The 25,367-nt window shown below is 48.9% G+C and overlaps 12 protein-coding genes across 12 annotated transcripts; 5 read left to right on the top strand and 7 right to left on the bottom strand.

Moving 5' to 3' along the window:
• Window positions 1-847: 847 nt before the first annotated feature.
• Window positions 848-2,714, bottom strand: P152DRAFT_454998 (inositol monophosphatase). The gene is made up of 7 exons (XM_033678696.1): window positions 2,345-2,714; window positions 2,237-2,288; window positions 2,097-2,185; window positions 1,691-2,054; window positions 1,578-1,649; window positions 1,402-1,533; window positions 848-1,355 (listed from the first exon to the last, which is right to left on the bottom strand). Exons 1-7 carry the CDS (start codon window positions 2,523-2,525, stop codon window positions 1,247-1,249), a joined length of 999 nt encoding a protein of 332 aa, XP_033538389.1. The 5' UTR covers window positions 2,526-2,714; the 3' UTR covers window positions 848-1,246.
• A 49-nt stretch (window positions 2,715-2,763) lies between these two features.
• On the top strand, window positions 2,764-3,699 carry P152DRAFT_137064 (Dehydroquinase). The gene has a single exon (XM_033673816.1). The coding sequence runs from the start codon at window positions 3,178-3,180 to the stop codon at window positions 3,616-3,618; it is 441 nt and encodes a 146-aa protein (XP_033538388.1). The 5' UTR covers window positions 2,764-3,177; the 3' UTR covers window positions 3,619-3,699.
• Window positions 3,547-4,813, bottom strand: P152DRAFT_454997 (quinate dehydrogenase). The gene is made up of 3 exons (XM_033678695.1): window positions 4,481-4,813; window positions 3,799-4,436; window positions 3,547-3,755 (listed from the first exon to the last, which is right to left on the bottom strand). Exons 1-3 carry the CDS (start codon window positions 4,671-4,673, stop codon window positions 3,663-3,665), a joined length of 924 nt encoding a protein of 307 aa, XP_033538387.1. The 5' UTR covers window positions 4,674-4,813; the 3' UTR covers window positions 3,547-3,662.
• Window positions 4,814-4,926: 113 nt separating this feature from the next.
• Window positions 4,927-7,222, top strand: P152DRAFT_429124 (quinate permease). Its single transcript, XM_033677355.1, has 3 exons — window positions 4,927-6,196; window positions 6,244-6,707; window positions 6,752-7,222. Exons 1-3 carry the CDS (start codon window positions 5,384-5,386, stop codon window positions 7,089-7,091), a joined length of 1,617 nt encoding a protein of 538 aa, XP_033538386.1. The 5' UTR covers window positions 4,927-5,383; the 3' UTR covers window positions 7,092-7,222.
• Window positions 7,223-7,557: 335 nt separating this feature from the next.
• P152DRAFT_136564 (xylose isomerase-like protein) lies at window positions 7,558-9,002 on the top strand. The gene has a single exon (XM_033673814.1). It carries the CDS (start codon window positions 7,838-7,840, stop codon window positions 8,891-8,893), a length of 1,056 nt encoding a protein of 351 aa, XP_033538385.1. The 5' UTR covers window positions 7,558-7,837; the 3' UTR covers window positions 8,894-9,002.
• A 52-nt stretch (window positions 9,003-9,054) lies between these two features.
• On the bottom strand, window positions 9,055-11,290 carry P152DRAFT_454995 (uncharacterized protein). The gene has a single exon (XM_033678694.1). The coding sequence runs from the start codon at window positions 11,173-11,175 to the stop codon at window positions 9,103-9,105; it is 2,073 nt and encodes a 690-aa protein (XP_033538384.1). The 5' UTR covers window positions 11,176-11,290; the 3' UTR covers window positions 9,055-9,102.
• Window positions 11,291-11,448: 158 nt separating this feature from the next.
• P152DRAFT_479235 (uncharacterized protein) lies at window positions 11,449-14,826 on the top strand. The gene is made up of 4 exons (XM_033681699.1): window positions 11,449-11,741; window positions 11,808-12,620; window positions 12,663-14,080; window positions 14,128-14,826. The coding sequence occupies exons 1-4, from the start codon at window positions 11,600-11,602 to the stop codon at window positions 14,380-14,382; spliced, it is 2,628 nt and encodes an 875-aa protein (XP_033538383.1). The 5' UTR covers window positions 11,449-11,599; the 3' UTR covers window positions 14,383-14,826.
• Window positions 14,827-14,833: 7 nt separating this feature from the next.
• On the bottom strand, window positions 14,834-15,907 carry P152DRAFT_505266 (nicotinamide N-methyltransferas-like protein; the record flags this gene model as incomplete). Its single annotated transcript, XM_033682427.1, has 3 exons — window positions 15,496-15,907; window positions 15,400-15,446; window positions 14,834-15,325 (listed from the first exon to the last, which is right to left on the bottom strand). The coding sequence occupies exons 1-3, from the start codon at window positions 15,887-15,889 to the stop codon at window positions 14,834-14,836; spliced, it is 933 nt and encodes a 310-aa protein (XP_033538382.1). The 5' UTR covers window positions 15,890-15,907.
• A 431-nt stretch (window positions 15,908-16,338) lies between these two features.
• P152DRAFT_470732 (putative Saccharopine dehydrogenase) lies at window positions 16,339-17,864 on the bottom strand (the record flags this gene model as incomplete). The annotated part of the gene is made up of 4 exons (XM_033681000.1): window positions 16,339-17,311; window positions 17,372-17,725; window positions 17,772-17,806; window positions 17,856-17,864. 4 exons carry the CDS (start codon window positions 17,862-17,864, stop codon window positions 16,339-16,341), a joined length of 1,371 nt encoding a protein of 456 aa, XP_033538381.1.
• Window positions 17,865-19,277: 1,413 nt separating this feature from the next.
• Window positions 19,278-20,366, bottom strand: P152DRAFT_454991 (uncharacterized protein). The gene is made up of 2 exons (XM_033678693.1): window positions 20,213-20,366; window positions 19,278-20,143 (listed from the first exon to the last, which is right to left on the bottom strand). The coding sequence occupies exon 2, from the start codon at window positions 20,050-20,052 to the stop codon at window positions 19,756-19,758; it is 297 nt and encodes a 98-aa protein (XP_033538380.1). The 5' UTR covers window positions 20,053-20,143; window positions 20,213-20,366; the 3' UTR covers window positions 19,278-19,755.
• Window positions 20,367-20,996: 630 nt separating this feature from the next.
• On the top strand, window positions 20,997-22,785 carry P152DRAFT_464202 (uncharacterized protein; the record flags this gene model as incomplete). Its single annotated transcript, XM_033680547.1, has 2 exons — window positions 20,997-21,595; window positions 21,765-22,785. The coding sequence occupies 2 exons, from the start codon at window positions 20,997-20,999 to the stop codon at window positions 22,783-22,785; spliced, it is 1,620 nt and encodes a 539-aa protein (XP_033538379.1).
• Window positions 22,786-22,857: 72 nt separating this feature from the next.
• Window positions 22,858-25,361, bottom strand: P152DRAFT_136437 (putative sister chromatid cohesion protein). The gene has a single exon (XM_033673813.1). It carries the CDS (start codon window positions 25,137-25,139, stop codon window positions 23,109-23,111), a length of 2,031 nt encoding a protein of 676 aa, XP_033538378.1. The 5' UTR covers window positions 25,140-25,361; the 3' UTR covers window positions 22,858-23,108.
• Between the last annotated feature and the right edge of the window lie 6 nt (window positions 25,362-25,367).

Here is a 25,367-nt window from a genome sequence, read left to right as displayed (position 1 = left end):
CCATACTCTTGGGCGTTGATTGTATTCTTCGAGACGTGAAAGCACTACTATAGCCTCCGACTGTGACAGCGCGAAGTCTTCCGGATTTGAGGAGAGTAGATTTCATTTCGGCTTGGCAGCTGGCTCAAGAGTGAATCCTGGATATTCTCAGCGCTGTCTGAAGCTTGCGGATTACGATAACATATGTACACTAGTTATCCCTCTTAGACAATTATTATGTAGATGTGGTTACATTTTGAGCTAACTACCTGGAACTAGCTTGATCGTCGATGATGATTGCTCGTGTCTGACTCAAGTGCTCCAGCTCCGCTATTCCTTCGTCGGATCTTTATGCGACTAGTTTTCTTGATTGTTCATTTTATTGGTCTAATGCTGTGCGGTCTTCAACTCCAATGAAATATTCTTCTGCTCAACTCTCTCGAACTTGTTTTGAATGTTGGATGCAAGGCCTCGTGGCTATTCCACCAGGATTCCTGGTATGGCATGGGCTATGAAGCTCAGCGCTTGATCGGATGTCTAGAGCAAGTACATGGTCCAGTGGGTTAATACAAAGCATCCGTAGGACGAAATTGATAGTCCCAAGACTTATCCCTAGAGTATGGAGAACTTAATAGCTACCTATTTTCACCTCCTCTTACCCTTCTAAATGCAGGGAGTTCTCCCTTTATATTCTTTTAGTGCAGGAAGCGGATACCATTCTCCGTTTTCAGACGCCGGAGGTGCACATCGAAGGCGAAGGGAAATCAAGTTCTACTCGGATGAAGCAGGATTTCGCATCGTTTCAGTACTCTGTAGCATCAAATTCAAGACTTGAGATCAATCACTGAAACCACTCAAGTAAGTGATATGGTCATCAACTAGGATTGGGATAAGCAATGAATTTCACCAGGCATCAGCAGTGTGTGGCGCCACATAGATTCGTTGTCGACCAGTGCTGCATCTAGATGTCGCACCAGCGGTCTGTTATTGGGACTCATGTACTCCCCTTTCCCATGATCGCAGTGTCCGCTAGGGAAGCCCTTGTCAAACCCAAGTAGTCTAGAGGAGTACTAGAACCGCTCGCATCGAATGGAGGCATTGCTTGCATACGATGGTTGTGCTGCCCAAAACCGCTGCCCCGTATGGCAATATCACCGCTCATCGAGACGTTTCAATGCGTGTTTGGTTTCTGATGTCTTGGGTCGGAGTGTGACTATTCGTGAAGGTCGTTCCACTTTCAGAGCTAGTCATTGCAAAGGTAGAGAATCTATACCCCAGGTCTCAAGTAATCAAGACCTCTAACCCGTCTCCAGGTTTCACGGATTGCTCGTTCTTGTCCTTCCCTGGAAGTTTCAATACTTGAAGGTCCGGCAGGTCTATTCTCGGTCAATTTCGGATCATTGTCTATCGAGGGACACCTACCGAATGCCCAGATATAGGCGACTTCCAAGCTTGACGGGTTCGATCGGTGCGGTCTCGAAATCATTGGGAGGATTTGAAGTCGTAATAAGTCCACCTGCTTCTTCCAAAATACAAATACCCGCGCAAACGTCCCTAGCCCATGTCAGTGAAAGACAGAAGATTTCTGTGGCACATACCATTCCCAACATCCCCCTTCCCACCAGATATCAAATGCTCCCATTGCTGTGTAGGCAATGTCCATGGTGGCACTAAATCATCAGCTTGGAATCGAAACGGATAATCAACTTACCTCCCCAGACTTCTTATTCCATGGGCCATACCCCCTTTACCCCCTCTTCCACCAATCTCTGCTGCCATGTTGAGAAATACCTCGATCTTCCGATGCATGTTACTATCCGGATGATCTCTTCGATCCTTACCCCATTCGCAAGAGAAAATACACCCACTTGGCGCATTCGGAGGGATTGGAGGGATCGGATTTCGAATGAGAGGCAACTTCTGTTTTTCATTGAGCCAAGCACCGCGTCCTTTGCAGGCAGAGAAGGTTTGTTTCAAGAAGGGTGCATTGATCACTCCAACTACCGGTTTGCCATTCACCACGAAACCGATGGAGACACAGTACATTGGAAAGAGATGGATGAAGTTAACCGTCCCTATATTTGTCAGCTCAGTAGTCATAGGGCATTATCACTCACCATCTAAGGGATCAACACACCATGTCGGTTCATCCCCGATCAGGTATTGTCGGGAGGCTCCCTTCGAGTAGGTTTCTTCACCGATGAAACTTCAGGCCAGTGTCATTATTAGAAAACCATATTTAGGGACAAAACCATACTGATGACTTGGAAATTTCTCTTGAATGCTTCGTTTGATGAATGCTTCTACATCTGCTTTTTGTCAATCTCGAAGTCTTCGCGTAGCAAGATCTTCTTGATTGTCATACCTTCATCTGCTTTTGTAACCAGATCTACGGCGCTTTCTTTTTCCTCTTGTTGCAAATTCGTCAAAGAATTGGACTGCATTCTACCGCGTACTGATTTCTGAAGCATTTCGCCAGCGCCATTGGCAAGATCAAGAGCGAAGCGGTAGACATGATCCAACTCTTCATCACTTATGGAATACATGGTCCAAACTCCTACGAAAAATTTGACTCTGACTGTAAAGGGCGGAAGATTGTCTATTCTGGTCTTTGTTCTCAATCCGAATATGAAGTTACGATGACGATGACTCGGCCCCTCCCTCAAATCTAATTACCGATGCAGGTCACCCTCTGACAAAATTCGGTCGATGCACGCGACTCGGTCCCGCTATTTAGCTGCAAGTGGAGGCGCCTAATGGAACTAAGTTATGCACGAACGCACGCGAGATGAAATTGCGGGATCCGCCGAAGTGGAGGTGCGGACATGGTTCATCAAGGGGAGATGGATGGAACCGTCCCAGTCTGGAGTTCACCTTTTCATCCAAGTCGACGTAGACATCCAGTTTTAAGTCAAACAAAGTCCCTCACGAAGGGGTGGGTGAATGTATTTCCAGAACAGCCGCTCAATATCCAACAGCTCCTGCTCAAATGGCATTTCTTTACGATGGCTCTGGGTTCCAAGACGCTTATAGGTACTAGACACGGGCAGATCTTCTGACGATATCGTGAAACTATTGATCCTCTAGGGTTTGACTTTCCTACACGGCGAATGACCAAATATTATTCTCACCAAAGAAACCTTCCATTCTTTGTCTTCCTTTCATTTACCTCAGTCTATCTCGCTACATTCTCAAACCATGGTCACCTCAATTCTACTCATCAATGGACCAAACCTCAACCTCCTCGGCACTCGAGAGCCACATATATATGGCTCGACGACTTTGGAGGACATCGAAAAGCGAGTCCAGAACCAAGCGTCCGACCTTGGAGCTACTTTGACTTCATTTCAATCCAACTGGGAAGGGGCAATTGTGGATAAGATCCAAGAAGTTCGTGGAAAGGTTGGAGGAATCATTATCAATGCTGGAGCTCTAACTCATACGAGTGTTGCTATCCGAGATGCATTAAGTGCTGTTGCTATCCCCTTCATTGAAGTTCACATCTCAAATGTCCATAAACGGGAACCATTTCGACATCATAGTTATTTAAGTGACAAAGCCGAGGCTGTCATTGTTGGATTAGGAGATTATGGATATACGGCAGCAGTGGATTATTTGCTGAAGCATTACAAGTCTTGAATATCACTCCATTCGATTCAGAGAGATGTTACGGAACCAAATGGTCAGTGGTTACCACCTGAGATCTTTTCTCCAATTACTTTCTTCACTGTCTCCAGTGGCAATTTCTCTCGAGATCTACCAGTCCAGTATCGGTCCTACTATCGTTAATTTCATTCTGTATTAGTATGAGTCACATACCTGTTCCAATCCTTGATAAATCATCGCTTCAGTCCCAAGGATGACAGTCCATCCGGATTTCTCTGCCAGTACTCCAATCTCCGTCCATGGTGAAGGATGATAACACATTTCCAACATGGCTCCTTTATGTGGTTTGTTCAAGAAACATTCCGTGACTTCTCGGGCAACCTTTTCTTCAGGGGATTTTGGAGGAAAATTCGGAATACAGGACACAATTGCTCCAGGCCCTTCCAACTCTTCCGCTTGCTCGAGTGTAGAAACATGAATCAAGTCTTGTCTTAACCCTCTCTTCTGACACTCGGAAATGACCGCATCCACCTCGGATCGATCCCGATTCACAATGTAGATGGGACTACAATGCATCCATCGTTGCAAAGCGTATACGGCACTCCGAGCGGCTCCTCCGCCACCAATCACCATTCCAGGTCGATGATGGAAGACCTTCTCTGGGTCCTTGACAGTGGCATAAAACGAGTCTCGAACACCAATGGTGTCGGTGTTGGTTCCAACATATACACGTTTCCCATCTTTCTCCCGGAGGAAAATGGTGTTGCATGCACCGACATCCCGAGCTTCCTCAGTTAATTCATCAAGGAATCCAAGGATAGCCACCTTGTGGGGCATTGTGACCGATGCGCCTGAACTGATGAGCAATCTTTCTCAAACTGGTCGAATGGCTTACCGTAGAACTTTGGGTCTTGGATGAGCTCAAGAAACCCATTCATATCGGTTGACTCCAAAGGAAATTGAGACCATTTCAGACCTAATGCATCATACACGGTCTGATGGAAGAGGGGAGATAATGAATGTGCAATTGGAGATCCAAACAAATATCCGAATCTCTCGAGTCTCTCGGACGGGTTTGGGATGGCCATGGCGACTGCAACAAGAAAATGATACCAACTCCGTGTATCACAGAATTGTAGTGTTGAACTTCTGGGCCTTCGATGATAGCTTGGATCGCTGCATCACAGTCTGCTACATTTTCTATATTGATGTGGAGCGGCAGTTTTCCGCTGAGTCGATATCTGACCCAAACTCAGCGGCACCCACAAGTTCTGGTCTGGCCGTCTGGGAAATAACCCCTGCACGCCCCTGTTCAAGCCCCACTAGCTCAAGGCGAGTCGTCAATGCGGGGATAGGGTGGAAAAGATTTTATCCCATCCATCAAACTTCAAGCTCGATGGCAACGATGTTGGGACCAAACCAATCCCGGACTTGTTCCGGCGCCACTGATGGAATACGACATCTTAAGTACTATGGTAACTCGGTAAGTCGTCTTTTCGAGTCCAAGCTCTCGTTGGAGCGATGAATTATGGATCGGCAATGGTTCCGGCTCCACGTCTGAGGAAAATGGTTAAGTTGGCTATCCTCCGTTTTCGCTCGTAATCATATGGACATGACTGGACTCGCATAATGGAAAATGCATTTGCCCCGGATTGGAACCCCCATGGGGTGAAAGTTTAGGATCCAAGTCCGCGTCTAACATTGAATGTTCTCATTGGTAATTTAAGATCCTCTTCCCTCCTTCTTGAGTCTGGTTCTTCCTCATTCTTCAACCCGAAAAATTCGGTCACGATCCATCATGGGAATCCTCACATTGGTCGAAGATCGACCTACCCCAAAGGCAGTCTACAACTGGAGAGTCTATGCATGTGCGGCGGTTGCATCTTTCGCAGCATGTATGATCGGATACGATTCGGCCTTCATTGGCACCACACTCGCCCTGCCGTCCTTTGAGGATGAATTCGGCTTCAAGTCGATGTCTGCGGATCATTTGGGTCTGATCAAAGCCAATATTGTCTCGATCTACCAAGCGGGAGCATTCTTCGGTGCATTAATCGCCTATGTGACCTCCTTCTTCTACGGGAGGAAAAATTCCCTCTACATCTTTTCTCTCGTCTTTATCCTTGGGGCCGGTCTGATGATGGGTGCGAATTCCGAAAGAGGGTTGGGACTAATGTATGCAGGTCGCGTGCTTGCTGGGCTGGGGGTTGGCGGATCATCCATGGTTGTGCCCATCTATATAAGCGAACTCTCTCCACCTGCCATACGGGGTCGATTGGTCGGAATCTATGAGCTTGGGTGGCAGATTGGTGGCCTGGTTGGCTTCTGGATCAACTACGGCCTCACGGAGACAATGGCACCCAGTCGGACCCAGTGGATGATTCCTTTCGCAGTCCAATTGATCCCAGCGGGTTTACTTCTGATTGGAGTCGCCTGGATTAAGGAGTCGCCACGATGGCTCTTCTCCAAAGGTCGACGTGACGAGGCCTTGCGGAACCTTAGCTGGATTCGGAAACTCCCGGTCGACGATGTGTATATGATGGAGGAGATCTCCTTCATCGATGCGACTTTGGGAGAACAACAACGGACGATCGGAGCTGGATTCTGGAAGGTGAGCAACCCCTCAATCCCTAAATCAATATGTTCTAACACTTGTAGCCTTTCATTGCGGTCGGCAAGAGCCGAGCGGTTCAATGGCGGTTATTCCTTGGAGGCATGCTCTTCCTATGGCAGAATGGCAGTGGCATCAACGCAATCAATTACTACAGTCCGACTGTTTTCAAATCCATCGGTATTCAAGGGACGAATACGGGTTTCTTGACCACGGGCATATTCGGGGTAGTCAAAACCGCTTTGACCTTTGTCTGGTTGCTGGTCCTGATTGATCACCTCGGTCGACGAAAGCTATTGATGGTCGGTGCAGCAGGAGGTTCAATGTGTATGTGGTTCATCGGAGCATACATCAAGATCACCAATCCTGCAGCAAACGCAAAGAACACTGAGCTTTCATCTGCTGGAATCGCTGCCATTTTCTTTTTCTATCTGTGGACTGCATTCTATACTCCCTCTTGGAACGGCACTCCATGGGTGATCAATTCCGAAATGTTTGATCAGAATACTAGGTAAGGAAACCTCTTGCTTCCCAAATCTCCACTAACCGAATCAGGTCACTCGGTCAGGCTTCTGCCTCGGCGAATAACTGGTTCTGGAACTTCCTCATTTCACGGTTTACTCCGCAGATGTTCTTGAAGATGGAATCTGGTGTCTACTTCTTCTTCGCGTCCTTAATGATCCTCTCCATCATCTTCGTATGGTTCTTGATCCCCGAGACGAAGTCGGTCCCATTGGAGGCGATGGATCGATTGTTCAAGGCCCGACCCGTCAGAAAGGCAAACAAGATGATCCTGGAAGAGATCAATGTTCAGGATGAAGAGTTCCGTCAAGGTGCTGGGGTCATCCTGGATGAAAAGGATCAGGTCCAGCAACAGGAGCGTGTCAGCACTTGAGACCAGTTCTCGGGCAAATCTTGAGTACCAGGGGCAAGCGGGACAATCCTGCGACACATCTCATATATATCAAGCTAGTTACATTATTATCAAGGAGCGCAAATGATTTATCGAAGGTATCAATTTAACCCAGAGTCTACTCGTCAAAGGTGTTGAGGTCCAGGGGCACGGGAGCGGTTGTGAACAGGCGTCTCCAATATCAGTGCCCCAGATCGTGAGGTTCAATCATTTCCCCAGTATCCACATCCTCCGCAAGTCGGGACAAGATAGTATGCCTCCAGCCCTCCACGTTTCGGCAGTCAAATATTCCAATGAGCACGGTTGCCGTAGGGTGATGTCAAGGGCTGTTTTGAAAAGCCGGTTTGGATGTGATCAAATCCGGGCTAAAATTGGCGTCTGGATAAATCCTTTTCCGACTTTCCAAGCGTCCATTGCCGGACCCTGAAAAGTTGAATTGGTTGAATGTTAATCAACTTCATTTGCCCCATCGGCTCTTGGATTCAAATCTAGCAGAAATGATCTGCCTGGTCCAAATCAACAAGTTTTCAAATCGTCAAGTGGATCATGTTGATGGCACATGTAGCACTGTATATCCGTTAGTACACACAAACGGGTTCTTCAGCGAGGTTTCATGATGTCCGAGGTATTTTAAGCATTCGCAGGTGCTTTCCTTCTACTTATTTTGATTGGAACATCAAATTCCTAGACTCATAGTTATTCAAGTGCTTTCTATACTTAATTCAGTCATGTCACTTCGTCCAGCGATTTCGTCCATGTCCTTGGGTCGAGCAGCCGTCCACGACCTACCAGGGAAGCTCGACCAGGCACAACAATATGGAATCACAGGCATCGAGATATTTTACGAAGACCTGGAAGCGGTTGCACAGTCAATACCCCGAAATTCACGACAAGAGACACACCTCTTTGCAGCTCATAAGATTCGTTCGTGGTGTGATGAACGAAATCTAAAGATCATCTGTCTCCAACCATTCATGCACTACGAAGGACTGAAAGATCGATCGGAACATGCCAGGAGGATATCGAAAATCAAACTTTGGTTTAAAGTCGTTCAAATATTGCGAACGGAGATGATCCTGATACCTTCAAGCTTCTTGAGTGTCGAAGAGATCACTGGCGAGAAGGATGTCATTGTCGAAGATATGAGAGAAATTGCAGACCTTGGAGCAAAAGAGACACCAATCATACGCTTCGCTTATGAAAGTTTGGGATGGGGGACATTCATCAATACCTGGGATCAGTGTTGGGACATTGTCGTCAGTGTTGACCGGCCAAATTTCGGAATCTGTCTCGACACATTCAACATTGCGGCAAAAGTATATGCGAACCCTGCGGCACCATCAGGAAGGACATCGAACGCGGATCAAGCAATCAAAGACTCCATTCGTCGGTTGATCGAAACCGTACAGAAAGAGAAAGTGTTTTTTATCCAAGTCGTCGATGCCGAGAGGTTGGAGGAACCTCTCATCGAAGGACATCCATTGTATCATCCAAGTCAACCGGCATGTCTGAGCTGGTCAAGAAATTGTCGATTGTTCTACGGAGAGGAAAGATTTGGCGGATATCTTCCCATCAAGCTCATCTCTCTTGCAATAATTCATGAGCTCAGATATGAGGGATGGGTTAGTATGGAACTTTTCAACCGAATCATGGCGGATCCTTCTCAACATATTCCTGAGCATCTTGCTTCGAGAGCCGCGGAATCATGGAGAAGGTTTGTGGAAGATATGGACTTGAGGGGGAATCAAGGAGTTGATGTTAACTCATTTAGACCTGTACTTTAGATACGCGAACAGCATATGGACCGGAGCATTGATTAGCGTTCTATGATCTCAGGGGTTCATGTTGACTGTCAAACACCGACAAATAGAAACCATTCATATCTTCTTTAAAGTGAATATCGAAACGGTAAAGTTCCTCTGGGGCGTTGCATTAATTTTTTGTACGATTTGTGAACTCATCAATGGTAATATACAATTGTTCTCAGCAATACTTATACGTATGGTGTGAGTGGGGGATCCAACTGCACTTCAGTCAAATCAATCCCCGGTGCCAGGCCAAGATTCTGCATGAAGATGGGCTGATTGGTGAGATCCACATCATCTAAAGATGCGAATTCATCAAATAGGTTCTCTAGATCTATTGATTCGGAATTGGGAGGCTCTGCTCTTCTCCATCCATCGTTGGATGGAAGATGGTCAAATCCGGTGTGCCAGACTGGAACATTGCCAGTCTGATAGTCCATGGGGATGGACTGCCATGATGCATTCGAGATGATTGTTGAGCGAGGAGAAAGAGGGATGGGTGGTGAAAGGTTCTGGTTCCAGTCGATCGGTGTCGGGCGGAAATCGGTAGGGTACGATATTCGCCACCGGTCTGTCAGTTGCTCCAAGAGTTGCTCATACCCAGAAAGACCCGCCTGGGTAGTCCATCGATACTTGATCATAATATTCAAAAGACATGGGACGATGGCCGGAAACTTAATTCCACCTCCTTTGAGAATGGTACAGATCATGTCTCCAGTTGACACCGTAGAATCAATCTCGGAGACGTATCCTAAGAAAGTTTTCGAACAAGCATGCGCAATTCGAATACCGAATTCCTGCGGTGCCCAAGCAGATGCAGGTCGGCCTTGCAGATCTGATCGAAGTGGGAATCGGACTTGAAGCGCTTCTAGTTTCGCGCGAATCTCCGGAAATCCAGTGGCACGCAGTTCTGGTCGAAGATATACAAAGTTCATATATCCAGCCACAACCAGAAGAGAATTGAATGTACTCAGTACTTTCCCTGGCTCGCGAGGTCCAGACGGAGTGACAGGACCATATCCTTCAACTCCTACCCATGGATCGAGTTCTTCCAGTCCATCTTCTGCCACCAATGAGTATTGGGATAGATCTTCTCGACGAAGATGGGGAATGCTGCCCAGTTGGATGGACAAAAGGGTTTCCAATAAGAAACAACTCATCAGGATATGCTTTGCTCGTTTATGGTCGCCGAAAGTTGTGGGAAGTGAAGCCTTGACGGGAGAATCGAGATCTTTGCCACAATTCCGGTCCAATCCAAGTTGAAGTGCAATCTGAATCGCACGTCCAACAAGTACAAGCGCAGGTGAAGCTTTGTTTTGTCCCATATTGATCAAAGCGAGTAGAAGCAACGCCTTGACATGGCCAGGTTCGAATGGCCCATCTTCATTCGGGATCAAAGAATGAGCAATGCTGTAATATGATGTGACATCGGTGTCGGAAAAGGATGGGGACTGAAAGCGCTTGTGTAAAGAGGATATCGCAAGCATTGCCCATAGTTCTGCATGCTCTCCTGAACCCGTATGGTGGTTCAAGTCAACGCCACTAGGATAGGAATAGACCAATTTTAGGACCTCCTTCCTCTCGGAAATTGGGAACCACGGGTGTGTGAAAGCAAAGTAGACGTCCAAAAGGTGCCAAATATCGGCTGGAAGCCTTCGAGGGATTGATGTTCGAGTTGGAAAATCCGTCTCCGGTAAATGGTTTCCGTCTGATCGATCAATCCTTGAGTGATGCAATAATGAGGTCTTTCGATCTTGAGAAGCGGGAGTCAATATCGGGATAAAAGGAGCATTCTCTGATTCACTTTCCACTTCGGATGAAATGCTACCTCTCTCATCAATGACAGGATTCTCCGGGGATGACAAGAGCGTCTCCAACCGTTTTCGTACCAAACTCTTTCTCCATCTCTTGTGCAATCGACAAGACCCTTTCGAGTCCTTTCCAGTTATTAGACCCTGTACTCCAATATCGGTCTGGATAACTTCACGCAAAGCCTCTTCTTTACTTGGATCATCCGCGAAGATCCAAGCAAGAGAAAGCTCTAAGGACCGAATGTATCCGGGTTGTATTCCTCTTTTCTTGGGGTTGGCCGTGTAGGTGCATGGTCGGTTGGAAACCTCACAAGTTTGACATCGTGGATTTGCGCCTCCATCGCATTTCTCTCGTGCGTTTCGGCATTGATCGCATGCTCTTGATACTCTCTGTCTCTTCACTGATTTCCTTGAATCCTCCTCAACGTTCCGTTTCTTCGCATTTTCCATTGGGTAGTGGATACTAAGTGCCTCTACTCAAGACGAGCACAAAACGTTGGATCAGCTCATGCCAGTTGTGAACTCGGTAGCATCAGATCACATTATGTCCAATTCCCTGTGATTTCGGTGATCAATTGCTGGAGGACAATTGGATCCTCCCTGAAAAGTCGGGTGGCTTCGGCCCTTGCGGATATGACTTTATCCGCCCCGCGTTATGCAAGATCTACAAGACCCATGTCTTTGATTGAACCAGTTCAAGCACCATGTCTCGGATTTTACAAGTACGTACCTGACGCAACTAAGAGGAATATCCCTGCAGATTGACTCAAAGATGATACTTTCTGTATATTTTGGAGAGCGTACTCACCTGGGAGCTCCTCCTTTCTTTTCAAGAACGGTAAACGTGTGAGCGTTCTGTCCGGATCCACTGGCGATGGCTGCCATGACCGGTGGCAAACGACGATTCGATGCAATTAGTGATTCTCAAGTCGAAAGGGATTCACCGTGTACATCATCATCGAGAAATATCCAGACTACGGAGTCTCGGTCGCATGAGGAGGCATCCAATCGTCCCAGTGAGTATTCACGCGTCAATGCCGCATCCTACTCAAGATGTTGAAAGCTTGCTGATTTGAGTCTAGGAACCAAGCTGAAGCGTTCCTCTTCGAACCTAGAAACGCAGACGGACACATCGCGTCGTAATTTCCCTCCCGATGCTACTATCGTACTTCTTGGTGTTCGGGGGTCCGGAAAATCGACTTTGGGAATCATAGCCTCAAGGGCATTCCATCGGAAACTGGTCGAGTTCGATGTCTGCTTTAAAGAGGCCACTGGCCAAACCGCAGTATCGTATCGGAAGGAGCATGGAGCGACGGAACATCAGAGAAAGCAAATGGAGGTCATGAGGGACGTCCTCTCCAACAATGAGAAGGATTGCGTCATTATTTGCGGTCTCCCTGCGATGGATAAGACGGTCCAGTTGCAATTGCAAGAATATGCCCAGTCTCATCCAGTCATTCATGTCATGCGAGAACCGACGAGCGTGCACGAGTATATGCAATCACCGAACGAGAAATATTCGGAACTCTTAAGAATATGCGAATCGCTCTTTCGCCGGATATCCAATCACGAATTCTACAATGTGTCAGAACGACCAAATCGACCGAATCCAATGGCTGGAGGGGAGCCGCCAGGTGTCAGGTCACCAACTCCATCCCTCACATTGAAGCGTGCGGAAAGGCATTTTTTAAAGTTCATCACGCTGATTTGCGCGAAACACAATGTTTCTAGTCTGGAGTCAGCATATCCATTGTCTCGTATACATTTGGAGCGACGAAGATATACATATGCCGTGTCTGTTCCACTGGCAAATATCCTCCCTGCCAAATCAGATATGGAATCGTTTGAAGCTGGCGCGGATGCTTTTGAGCTTGTCATCCCCAACGCAATCCAAGGTATGTCCTCTGCCTGGTCATTTATGGAGCTAACCGGTTCAGATCCGTTCCTAACGGAACAAGAAATGAATGACATTAGCTACGCCATCGGTCGAATACGGAGAAATACATTGGTCCCGATCATATACCATGCGGAGGATCATTCGGCAGATAGCCAGAACCATCGTGCAAGATACATGGACTTGATCCACCATGGGCTAAGTTTGGCTCCAGAGTACATCACGATCGATCTACGACTTTCGGACCAAGACATATCCAAATTACTTCATGAACGAGGTGGTACCAAGGTCATGGCCGTTTTCACGGCGACTGAGCATGAATCCCTTCCATGGAATCATGAGATGTGGACTTCCCTATACGATCGAGCCGTCAACCTTGGTTTCGACCTCATCCGTATTACTCGCCTTGCTCCATCAAACATGGATGAACCTTCACCTCAATACGTGTTACCGAAGCCATCGGCTTCGTCCAGAATACCGGTCATCGCGTACGACCTGGGTCCTCGAGGCCGATCATCCGCCTGCTTCAATCCAATACTTACGACTGTCACCCCAGAACCGAGGAGACCTGGAAACTTGAATTCCCCCCACATTACTGCTCGAGATGCGACCAATGCCCTGTTCAGTTCATTTGTTCTGGACCCCATGAAATTTTATATCGTCGGTGCTAGCTCATGGTATTCTTTGTCTCCGGTGATGCACAATGCGGCATACCAAAATTACGGGATGCCTCACGTCTTTCGTACACATCAGACCTCCACATTACAAGTCTTAGAAGAACTTGTGAAGGATCACGATTTTGGCGGTGCAGCTTTGACTCTACCTTTCAAGGTGGAAGTCATCAAACTCCTTGATCGGCTGAGCCGCCATGCTCAGGCAATCGGGGCAGTAAACACGGTCATTCCCGTACGACATTTGAATGATGATGGTTCCGTCCCATCCGAGTTAGCGATGGCTCAAAACACCAATCGTTCCGGGCCAGTGCAAGCCTTGTATGGGGAAAACACCGACTGGGTTGGAATTCGTGCTTGTATCCAGCGTGGACTCTCTCCGGTGAATGCCGTTGGACCGAAATCTGCTGCATTGGTCATTGGTGCTGGAGGCATGGCAAGAGCCGCAATATACGCGATGTTGAACCTGGGAGTAAGGAATATCGTGATCCTGAACCGCACATTTTCGAATGCTCAGCGCCTTGTGGAGCACTTCACCAGAATACTCCTATCTTCGGACGAAGGCAATAGGTCGGCACATTTCGATCCCTTCCCTTCCTTCGTCCTTCCGCGGGGCGAGGTGAAATTCCACGTGTTGCACTCTCGAGACGATGTTTGGCCAGCCGATTTCCGACAACCAACCATCGTTGTGTCATGTGTCCCAACCCATAGAGTGGGCAACAATCCTCCTTCGGACTTCACCATGCCTTCCACATGGCTTCAGAGTCCCACGGGCGGAGTAATTCTTGAGGTAAGTTGACTGCTAGAAACGTTTAGAAATAATGCTGAGATGTTAAGGTTGCCTACAAAACACTCTCCACCCCTTTGCTCCGACAGATTCGAGCCGAAGCGAGTCGGGGATTTATCCCGATGGACGGGTTAGATCTTCTACCTGAGCAGGGTTTTGCACAGTTTGAACTATTCACAGGCAGAAGAGCCCCACGACGATTGATGCGAGAAGAAGTATTACGCAATTATCGAGACGAGAATGGTGAAATGCATGAAGATCTCATCAGGTCAAGACTAGCGGCAGTCAACGAGCAAGGTCCGTAGGAGACCACTCCCACCTCCACGCATGTTTCCATCTGGCAGCAGAGCCTTCATCATGTATGAATTGTTTCATATCTCTAATGCACATGAAGGATTCCATCGTATGAATCTATGAGATCTTCGTCGATGAATACCGGTGAAGCAATTCCACCGATTCATTGTATGTGATCCGTGGAATGTCTCTATCCAACTCTCCATATGTAACCATACTGGCCATTTCCACGACCTTTATCTCGTAGGCCACGTTTTTCACTTGTAATACTATATAAATTCCTGGGGATACCTATCAGAGTCCTGGTTTCTCGTTTCGTGTCAGCGAGTTTGCAAAGTCGGCAATCTGGTGGTTGAAGTTTTGGTCGCCAGTGAAGCGCTGTCCATTCATCTGTCCTTGTTTCAACATGTTTTGGGAAGCGGGTATACTTCCGCAGTCCGAACGAGCCGTGTCATATTGCCTTCATAGGTCTGCTTCTTGAATGCGAAATCGCCTCAGCCTTGCTAAGACGAGCCATCTCTTCCTCTCTGTGATGTCCTCCTCTCGTTCAGGATCCCAATGCCGCCGATTGCCATCAACATCAAGTTCATATATCTCATCGATATCCAAGCCGACTGGTCTCAGAATACTCGAACTTCCAAGGTCGAAGAAGGAGGCCACGATCTTTCTACCAGTGTGGAAGCCAGCAACAACACATACACTGGCGCTCGGATGGTCAGATAGGAAGTATGCCATGGACTCAGCTAGTGCTTTATGCGACGCATGAATCCAAAGACAATCGGCTGCGATGATACGGTCAAACCCTCGAGATCGTTCAGCAAATGGAGTTGTAAAATCACCCCAGAGATGTGGCTGTACCGAGACACGACTCTGGAGGGATGGTGGGATATTCCTCTCAACGTTGGCTTGAATGTTTTTTAAGAGGGTATCCGATGGATAATCGGAGATCGTGACCTGACTCCTTTAGTCTCGTTCTCCATTCAGAGCAGTTAATGAACTAGTTGGGGGCAATGGACCGGGGACAATACCGTATCTGCTCCAGCCAGAACACCAACGATACCAGCAAGTCCTGCTCCTGTATCCCAATCAGTCGACCAAACTTTTCAATAGAACTCAAAACATACCTGCTCCCAATTCTAGAACCGTCTTCCCTTTTACATCCCATCTATCCGCATCATCTCCGCTGATCCACCATCTTCCCAGACCCCACTGATGTGGCTCCGATCTGTAGTCAGGAATACTGCCGATGAGCTCTGCAATGAGCACGCTAGAATTCCATAAATAATGTGCGAACTTGATCCTTTCATGCTCTTGCTCTACTCTTGCGAGTTCAAATTTCAGGTCACCTCTCTCCCTGGCAACCTGGCTCGTGCCTCGATATATGACCGCCATATCGGCATCCCCATGGGAAACGGTGACATCACCAGGGAAGAGGGAAAGCCCAGCATTGAAAATATCTTCGGCAGACTCTGGCTCTTCCGGACGAATTGGAGAGAGATGTAGAAGCGATGGTAACATCCTTCTTATGAATTGGAGGTTAGAAGACTTTTGTCGAGAATGTTAATCTAAATTCCCTGTCACAAGTACACTTCCGATATCAGAGGGGAATAAGAATGGGTCCAAGTTCAAAACCAGGAATGAAATTGCTTCCGAAGCGAATGCACAGTAGAAATGATAGCCTCTGCAACACACGATAGCGATGCAACTGAAGTGTTCGTTCTTTCGCCAGCAAATGTGTTAGTTTCACTACCGGAAGATAATGTCACCGAATGATTACGATTGGGAGATGCATACAAATCACTAGCCAAACTAGATCGTCACAATGAAGAGGACGGTGTACGTGACGCCTTCGAAAAGTCGTTTATTCTATTCATGATAACCTACCCATGCCAGAAGCGGTTCATGGATCCCGTTGCACTTTTATGCTTGACTTTGTACCGAGTCGATGAACTACATCGCCAGATCATCTATTGCAAGGACAAGGTCTTCTCCTTCATAGTGATACCGTACTTGCTCTCCAACTCGGCCATAACAGGTCCCGCAATCTCCATGTCCATTGGAGCGAAGATACCTTTCCTAGTAATGGTTCCATCCAACACCTTCAACACGGCGATGGCACATGGGACACCGACCAACTTGGTCATGGCAGTGTAACCTTTCGGGTCACCGAACTCCACAAGAGTGCTGGTCCTCGTCTCCTTCTTGCCATCTGCCCATTCGATACCGAAGGTGTGCTGCAAAAACACCAGATCCCGCTCTCCTTCAGCATAGCCCATCTTTGCCGCCAGAGACGCGCACAACGTGTCCAACGGCGTACCAGAAGCCGTAGCCTTCTCAGTAGACGACAGCATTCCAATCCACCGCAGTCCATCGAGGATGCGTTCTTTCTCATCGTTATCGCGGAAAGAAATTTTCGAGGAGATAGCCCGAACGAGATCCTCTTCCTTGGAGCTTGAGGATCCAATGACCTTGGATGTGACCTCGGCCCAAGTTGGAGGGGATGAGGAGTTGGGATCGAGATAATCTTTCTGTTCCTCCGAGAGGAATCCGATATCACCAAACACCTTCGCCAACTCGGGGAATCCGTCGTATCGAAGAGATCCTCGGATGATGGTACGGCATTCGGGAATGTTGTATCGCTGTTTGTACGGGACGCTATCGCCGTTCGGATAGGCAACAAATGCGAAACCAGGGAAGGTCCGGTATGGTCTTGCCGAAGCCATCAGCTCCTCGGGACGCAGGTCAATCTCCTTGTCATCCTTCCAATATCGAGCGGTACGTCGCAGAGCCAGAAGGACTCCGCGTGCTGACCAGGAAAATTTGTAGCCAAGAGGATTGTCCGAATTCTCCGGAGCGGGAAGCCCGCCGCAGTACGAGAGGAACGAAACAAGCTTGCCCTTGGCTTCGTGAACTTCGGCAATGGTCTTGATGGCGTAAAGACTATGACATTTAGTCGCAGGGATTCACGGATTCACGGATTCATGCTCGAGAATGACGTACTGATCAATGCCCGGATCCATTCCAATCTCATTGAAAACGGAAATACCCGCATCTTTAGCCTCCTGATCCAAGGCCGCCATAGCAGGAGAGACGTAGGATGTGGTCACGACATGCTTTTTGTGTCGGATGGCACTCTTGATGACCTTGGTGTGATGAATGTAGGGGATTAAAGAGATGGCCAGATCGACCTTGGAAACCTCTCCATCCAAAGCTGCCGTGTCATCAACGTCGAGAGAGATGGGGGTGCAATTCGCAAGGCCAGACGAGAGGCTCTTTGCCGACTCGAGAGTCCTGCAAGCAACGGTGACTTTGACACCGGAATCGCTAAGGATTTGAGCCGTGGGACGGGCGACACTGTAGTCATTAGCTAATGACGGTTGCATGGAGGGATTCTACCTACAATCCCGCTCCGAGGAGGAGGACGGAATAAGAGTTCTAAGCCAGTCAGCACGGATGAAAGCAGGTTTCGGTTCGGACCACTTACCGAAGCCATATTGAAGTTCGAACAAATGTGAGTCGTGAAAGGTTTAACGAGAATGAGACTGATGGAAACGAGTATCAGTCAGTGGGGAGTGATGATTCAAGCTGTAGCTGTACGAAAATTTCCCCTCCCCCACAACCAACATATTTGAACCGGCTATTCTCCGGCTTGAGCCCCGACATCGCAAGACCCACCAGGAATATTACGGGAGAACCCGAATCGGGACTAGTGTTGATAGTTTCTAGCAGTCAATCGTCTCTGATCTCGTCATCGCCAGGTCGCTATCATTCATCCACAGTTATTCCCAGTGGATTTGGATGAGACAAATGGCAGATTAAAGTCGACAACCGATCCTGGATATGGAAAGTTCGCCTTCTGCGCATGCCTTCCTCGATCGTGTCGAGACGATGTCTACCGGTCTGGTCACGAATGCCGTGCTCATCGGTCCTGACGTGGGTGTGAGTCCAATCATGGAATGTCATGGAGGATGACTGGAGAAAGCCTCGAAAACCAGCGCGTGTGCTCTTCACCCTTTGGCATAGCTTCAATTTCCACTGAGTGAATCCAATACCGCCTGCTCTCAAATCATTATCGAGCAAGCTCAAACGCGAGGTCCATAGCTCGACCAAGTAAACCGATCGATTTCGAGGCCGTATGAGATGAACTAAGATGATCCCGGATATATTCATATATAGATTGAATTTAGACGGTCACAATGCTCCGCTATAGCTTCTGGTTTAGGGGTGATGAGCTTGCTTGTCAAGTATTGTCACAAAGGAGGCAGACCATGGAATCGGAAATCGATGGGGTTCGATATTGTGTGGACTATTTCGCAAGGGGAGATGGACCGTAGGAGGTAGATTAAGTGCAGGATAGATTGTTCATGGCGGTCTTTGGTCAAATACCTGTGCGATTTGGAACTTGGAATCCATAACAACCAAATGTCAAAAAGAACACCCCACAGCTGTTCGGCCATCGTCTAAAATGTCGTGAACTGACGACGAGGACAACGAAGTGCCAACTGCCAAGATCATGTCTCACGAGGATCCAGGTCCTGTCTCGCCCGGCAGCGGGCACTGGGCAGTGGGCAGTCACCAGACCCTTGCAATAATAAGTCGAAATTGCGCAAGGGACCGGATGGATTTTGTCCGATGTGGGAACTGGACAAAGAGGCTGGTGAGTGGAGAGTGGTGAGTGGTGGTTGATGAATAATGACCAGCATTGGGGCGACATTCAACTTTCCAAGCCCCTGGACCAGTCGCTGTCGACATGGAGTGGAGTGTGCACACCACCATCTCATGGTGTTCCGTGTTCCTGATCAGCGCAAGTACGCCTGATGGTTGACAAATGACACCGTGACTAGAGGAGTGGCTCATGAGATGGCGGGAAACTGGGGATAATCTTCGTCAGTTGACCACCAGCGATGCAGCATCGTGTTGCCTTCTCAATCCTCATCCGGCTGAGAGTGCTGAGAGAGGGAGGCAGAGCTTTAACTTTCGTCTTTTGGCTGTGGACTTCAGGCTGTGGACTTCTGACTGTGGACTTCAAACTTCCGACGCCTGGGTGCTGTGCGCCTGTACCTCTCGGCCTCTACTGTCCCCACGTTCCGCCTGTTTTACAAGCTCTTTTAAAGCGGGGGTGACTAGATTAGAACCAGAGTCGAGCGGACTCTCCGCATGACAATCTGTGCTACGACATGTCGACATCGCTCAATCGCTGATAGCCGCTGGAACACTGGAAACCATCAAGCCACCTGACCAGGTTGCCTGTACATCACCGGATCGGCTTCTGTGCGTAATCGGCTGGCACACTAGGATCTGGAGGAGTGGAGGGGTGGAGCCCTTAAGGATGAACGTGCAAGTACGTAGTAGAATCGTGGTGAATTGAATGGAAATAAGAATTATTAATTAATAGTACTTACCAAGATGAACTCAATGAACTCAATGAACTGAGAACTGAGAATTGAGAATTGAGAATTGAGAATTGAGAATTGAGAATTGAGATATACCACGGGATTTTCCCGAGATTTGTAATGAGAGCTGCACGCGCATAGATAATAATTATCGATACCCACTGTGGCTGTGGGAGACTTGAGCTCATGGATTGAACTGGAGATACCTGACATCTCCTTGTGATACATATGTAATATTCCGGACCATAATTCCTTATTGATTGTCTTGTTCGGCATTCCACCCTCCATAATAGCCCTCCTCTGTCCGAGACTCTCCTCTTCTATACGCTCTCGCTACGTGTATCTCCCTATCCACCCTCCTCTTTCTCCCCCATTACAGGTACCTCCCTCTACCCACCCCCCTCCCCCCCTCTCCACCTCCCAATAATAATTCGCCATCGCTCAACAGGGCAAAGTCAAGAACGCAGGCCCCCCCTCCCCCGTCGTCAGTCGGATTCGTGGCTTGGTCTTACCCTTTCTCTCCTCACTCGTTACAGGCCACCACCTTACAGCCTTCCCTGGAATCCCAATCCTTTCTTTCTCCGCTTCCCAAATATTTTTTTCCTGAGGCTGTCCATTCTCTCCCTTTCCCACCCATTCTCCAACTTCAGCCTTTTCGTTCATCTTTCCCAATAACGTTTCTTTCTTTCGGTTCTTCCCGCTTCGTTATCTGCCTTTCCAGTTTCCATCCCACGTCAATCGTTTCAATTGATGGCCTCGAACCGCTTTTGAACCGCTTTTGAACGGGATCGACCCTCTTTCTTACCGACGCTTGTCAACTCGGTATTAGTCGTGTCCCATACCTTGCCACGCTTCCCCGCCGTCGCTCATTTCCCTCACAAGCTCTCTCTCTTCTGTCTTACTCCCGATCTTCCCGCCCAATTTGGTTTCCTCGAACCCTGATCGACTCTCAAGTCCGAGCTGTACCATCGCGGCGAGGAGGACTTGAGGGTCGTTTGAAATCGTTTCACAATGACCGCAGCAAAGGTAAATAGACCCGACCTTGATGATGGTCTCGGAATCGATCTTTGGTTCAGGTCCAACAGCTACTGTAGCCCTTTCCCCGTATCAACCAATGTGTCCTCCAACGTCTCCAACTCTCCAAATTCCCTCCACTCTACGACCTCCTAAACTTCAAATGAGTCCGAGATGGTTCATGCCGATGAATCGCCGCTTACCCGTTTCTACAGGACATGAACCCTCGTCCGACGAGCGCACATCATGCCCACCATTCTCGACTTTCGACCAGCGCAATCTCGAACGCCATGAACACATCACGCGCTCCCCGTACGCATTCGCACTCCTTGTCGGTCGGGAGCATCAATCCACTTCATCGAGTGACGCGACGGAAGAGTATGTCGTCGACCGCTGCGAACAATGCTGCTGCCATGGCTGCGGCTGCGCGTGAGATATCGGGTTCTTCGTCCACGCCCACCGATCCTGGTAGCGATTCTGGCCGGAAATCAACAACAAGGTCCAGTCGAGGGACATCGTCGAGTTATCTCGCACTTCCCAGCAGCATGCCGAATCATTCCGCCGTGTTCGCTCAGGGAATGGCTGGAATGAAGAACGCAACTTCAGTCCTCAACGGTCATACCGGCAGTGCTGTGATTGATGGCCCGAACCTGGCATCAATGCCCGAAGCGAACAAGGCGGCTAGCAAGCCACGCATACGGAGAGCGAGCGAAGGCTCAAGGTTGAGCAAAGGAGAAGGACGAAGGAGCGCGGTAGAATTGCGTTGCGAAACCTGTGGAAAGGGGTATAAGCATAGTAGCTGTCTCACCAAGCACTTGTGGGTAGCCCTTTTCCAAGTTTCTCCCACGCTGGACATCCCCTTGATTCAGGGGATGTGATTGACACCAAGTTATTGTTTCGCGAATTTCATGTACTATGTTCTGTTTCGGAGCGCTTCCTATTCATTCGCATAGCGGGGAAGGCCGAAAGTTAACGGTTCCATGCAGATGGGAACATACTCCCGAATGGTCTTATACATCAAAGCTGTTGATCTCGAAACATCAGCAGGTACAACTCCTCGAGGCCGCCTCGGTACTGGTCAACATGAATCAAGACGGTCCGGAATCATCCCATTCATCGGACTCTCCAGCCGCATCATCCGATCCGACCTCATCGCCAGACCCGGATCCTGCCCTTTCCACCATGTCCCTTTCCTCTCCCGAAACCACACCCCCGCCGGGCGGTCGGGAATTACATGGACGCAAAGCTCCGCCATCTCATTTGGATCGTACGCACCGATTTAGCAGCGCCTCCAATGCATCGTCAGCTCTGTCCGCTTCATATAATTCCACGTCCACCGCTGCCACCGCCGTAACGTCTCCCGGCTTTTCCGAGTCCGCTCCTCAAGGTCGACCTTATATGTCCCACTACCGTCAATGGAGTACGTCATCTGCTACCACGAACCCGACTGCCTCCTCATCCCATACCGTTGGCGCCATCTCTCGCGGAATGGATAGCATTTCCGGGGGTGGGTCGAGTGGAAATGTGGTTAGTGGCATCGACGAGGAGAAAGAAGATGATGATTCAACGTCGGCCGATCTAGCCGCCGCGGTTGGTTTGTTGAGTTGTAGCTACGGTACTCCAAAAACTGGCCCGGTCATGTTGCCCCCAGACGTACCGCCAGTCCCTCCACTCCCAGCTCAATATCTTTCCGGTTCGGGGCCAGGAACTAGCCAGTATGCCGGATCTATCTCGAATTCCTTTTCGCACTTCACCAATAGCCAATCCGCGCCGCGTCGTCCACCAGTCAGTCCGATCGAGCAGAAAGTATTCCCCGTTGGAGCTGTGAGCACTGGCGCTCCGGCACGAAAGTTGAGACTGGATGCTGATCGAGACGTCGAGATGGGAGACCATGAAGTCATGAAGATGGAGATGGAGGACGACGATGAATGGAACGGGACTAGTCGAATCGTGGACGAACGGGCCATGAGCGATGATGAAGGCATGTTTGGGCAAATGGAAGAATAGGACGCGGACGAATAAACGACCCTGATGGAATGATGGAGGTGCTAGACTGCGGTGGTGCAGTTTCTATCCTCCCTTTATAGGGAACCACCGCCATGGACGACCATTGCCGTCGGTACCGATTGAAGCTATTTCGCAGTCATCTCGCAACTTGACAGGTTCTAAATGGATAATGGATTCATAGGCAATGCGATATACTCAGGAAAGCGAAATGGAAGACCATGTTGATTAGTATGCCTGGAGGTGTTCCGTTCATCTTTCGTGCTGGCAAGATCTCGTTTTTCGGGTTTGAATTGTACAACGGTTCCTTACATGATAGAAAGTGTCTAGTTCTGACCGTTCCCAAAGGTCAATCTCATTTGCCCCTTTGCCATTCCAACTTCGTTCTTCTTCGGTCTACCCCTGGCTCTACCATTTCCCTTCCCACTGGCATTTCCATCCTGGGTATTAACCCCCCTCCGACTTCTCTCAGATATTATGTCTGGAGGTCGATTTCTGGTCGGGGACTCAGCAGCCAGTTGGGTGGAAAGATCGGAGGCAAAATGCCAATCGGCGTGTTCATCTTTGGACGAAGGCGAAATCGCCGTGCTGCAGCGGGGACAGGGCGAGCCGGAATTCTCTGCCCTGGAACCAATACTAGGGGGTAATGCCGATGTCTTCGGGTGCGAGCCGCTCATTTCGATCGAGGCAGACATGTTGGTATGAACTGCATGAGACCGACTACCCAGATCAGGACGAAACAGTTCTGATGTTGGTCGGAGGAATTTATGTAGCGCGCCTGTATCGCCATGGGGTCTTTTTCTCTTCGCTGATTTCGTTCCTACACTAGCAATCGCTGTAACGTTATACCCTTCGTCACCCTCCTCTTCCCATCTCTTATCCCTCTGAAGCACCTCTTCATTCATCATCCTCGCCTCCTCACCTCTCAGCAAAAAGTTCCCAATCCCCTTGTTTTCTTCGACGCAGTCTTCAAAACCTCCAACCGATAGACTAAGATGTCGACATGGCCAGGCCCTTCCCTCGGACACGACTTGGGCTAGCAGTCCCTTCCCTGCGTTCAATAGGCCATCTTCAGTCATGGCTTTTTTCGCGCTAGAAATGGGTGCCTGACGACTTCGTGTTGTGTTTCCCTGCCGGAAATGCAACGCCAGGGTCTTTGGTCGCCTTCGGTTCTCCAAAACTCCCTCTTCCATGCATCGAAGGAAGATATCCGCTGCGAAGATCCTTAGCCATTTGACGGCAGCATCCCAGGAATTGATCGTGGGTTGGAATGATTTCGCAGAGAGCATGGATTTGATTCGAGTTCGGGGATTCACCTCACTATGGTCGATGCCTCGGAGTGTTGAATAGACCCAAGCGGCGGTATCGTCATCCAAACGACGCTTCAAACCACCAAGAGAAGTAGAAAGGAGTTCGGTGATAGAGTCGGTATGAAAGTGGGAAACAAGCTGGTCACCTAACTTGCCACCCAGATTCCGGATCTTGGTAAATTTCAGGGGGGAAAGGAATTGGGATATAGCGCGATTCCGTATCACTGTTTGTGAATTCGGTTTCTTGTGCCCCGCTCCAAGCTTTGCAAGCATCTTGTTGCGTGCAATTCCTCCTGAGCAAGTGTATTTCAACTGTGTCCGCACGGCATCCCTTAAACCTCGCACGATTTCCGCTCCAATCGCCATAGCGATATCATCCCAATCGTGATCTTGCTCTTCGTCATCATCCAGGTTGATAAGCTTATCCGCATCCCAATCGATCGCGCTGGTAGGTGGTTCGGGTAACAGCTCCGCCGGATCGTCGGGAGGTCCTTGGAGCTCTGGAAAGCGTTCCAGCAGTATCGAGTGGATATGCGCCGACAGATCCAGGAAAACTTCATCGATGCTGGCTTTTTCAACACGTTGGAGGTGGCTGGGCAATGTCTCCTTGATGACTTGAACAATCTTGCGACTTTCCAAGCGATATGGGTCCAGCGATACCTTATGCGTCGCAATATCCCGGTCATCGTCCTCGCGGTACCGCCACCGATCGTCCCCTTCTTTCCATGTTGGCACGTGTGGTAGCACGACCTCCGGGCACTTCTCTCGTGCCTCCTGAGGTGTTACGTGCCGACTGAGGCCAAATTCTCTTGCGGGGTAGTTGATTGCGATCAGAGCTTGCCACTGCTGTACTCCCAGTGGGGTGGTCGGAGGAAGGCCAAGGCGGACAATCTCGCATTGGGCATAAAAGGCATCGAGATCCACGAGGGCTATGACGCGAAGTGGTGTGGTAGTACTATACTGAGACAGTTGTTGGAGGTGTCGGAAGGTGAAGCGCGAGTTTGGACAGGTCGGAAGGGAGGAGACGAATGGTTGCGAGGAGGACATATCGGACTGAAGTCCATGACCATTGTTATTCCTGCTGCAACAGATGATCAATAATTCAGTTACGCTATTGTTGCCATTGAATGCATGAATATAGGTTCCATCTTCTGTTGGTTGCGCACGCGATGTTCATTGATAATTGGCAGCGCGTTCGCGTGATTCAAAACGCGTGGTCACGGGACCTCGCGACTTCACACAATCACCTGACCGGACTGAGAGGAGAGAAATAAT

Source organism: Eremomyces bilateralis (assembly GCF_010015585.1).
Source record: "Eremomyces bilateralis CBS 781.70 unplaced genomic scaffold P152scaffold_2, whole genome shotgun sequence".
Taxonomy (NCBI): Eukaryota; Fungi; Ascomycota; class Dothideomycetes; order Eremomycetales; family Eremomycetaceae; genus Eremomyces; species Eremomyces bilateralis.
Note: the sequence above shows the minus strand (reverse complement) of the source record. Positions and strands in the feature narration are given on the sequence as shown.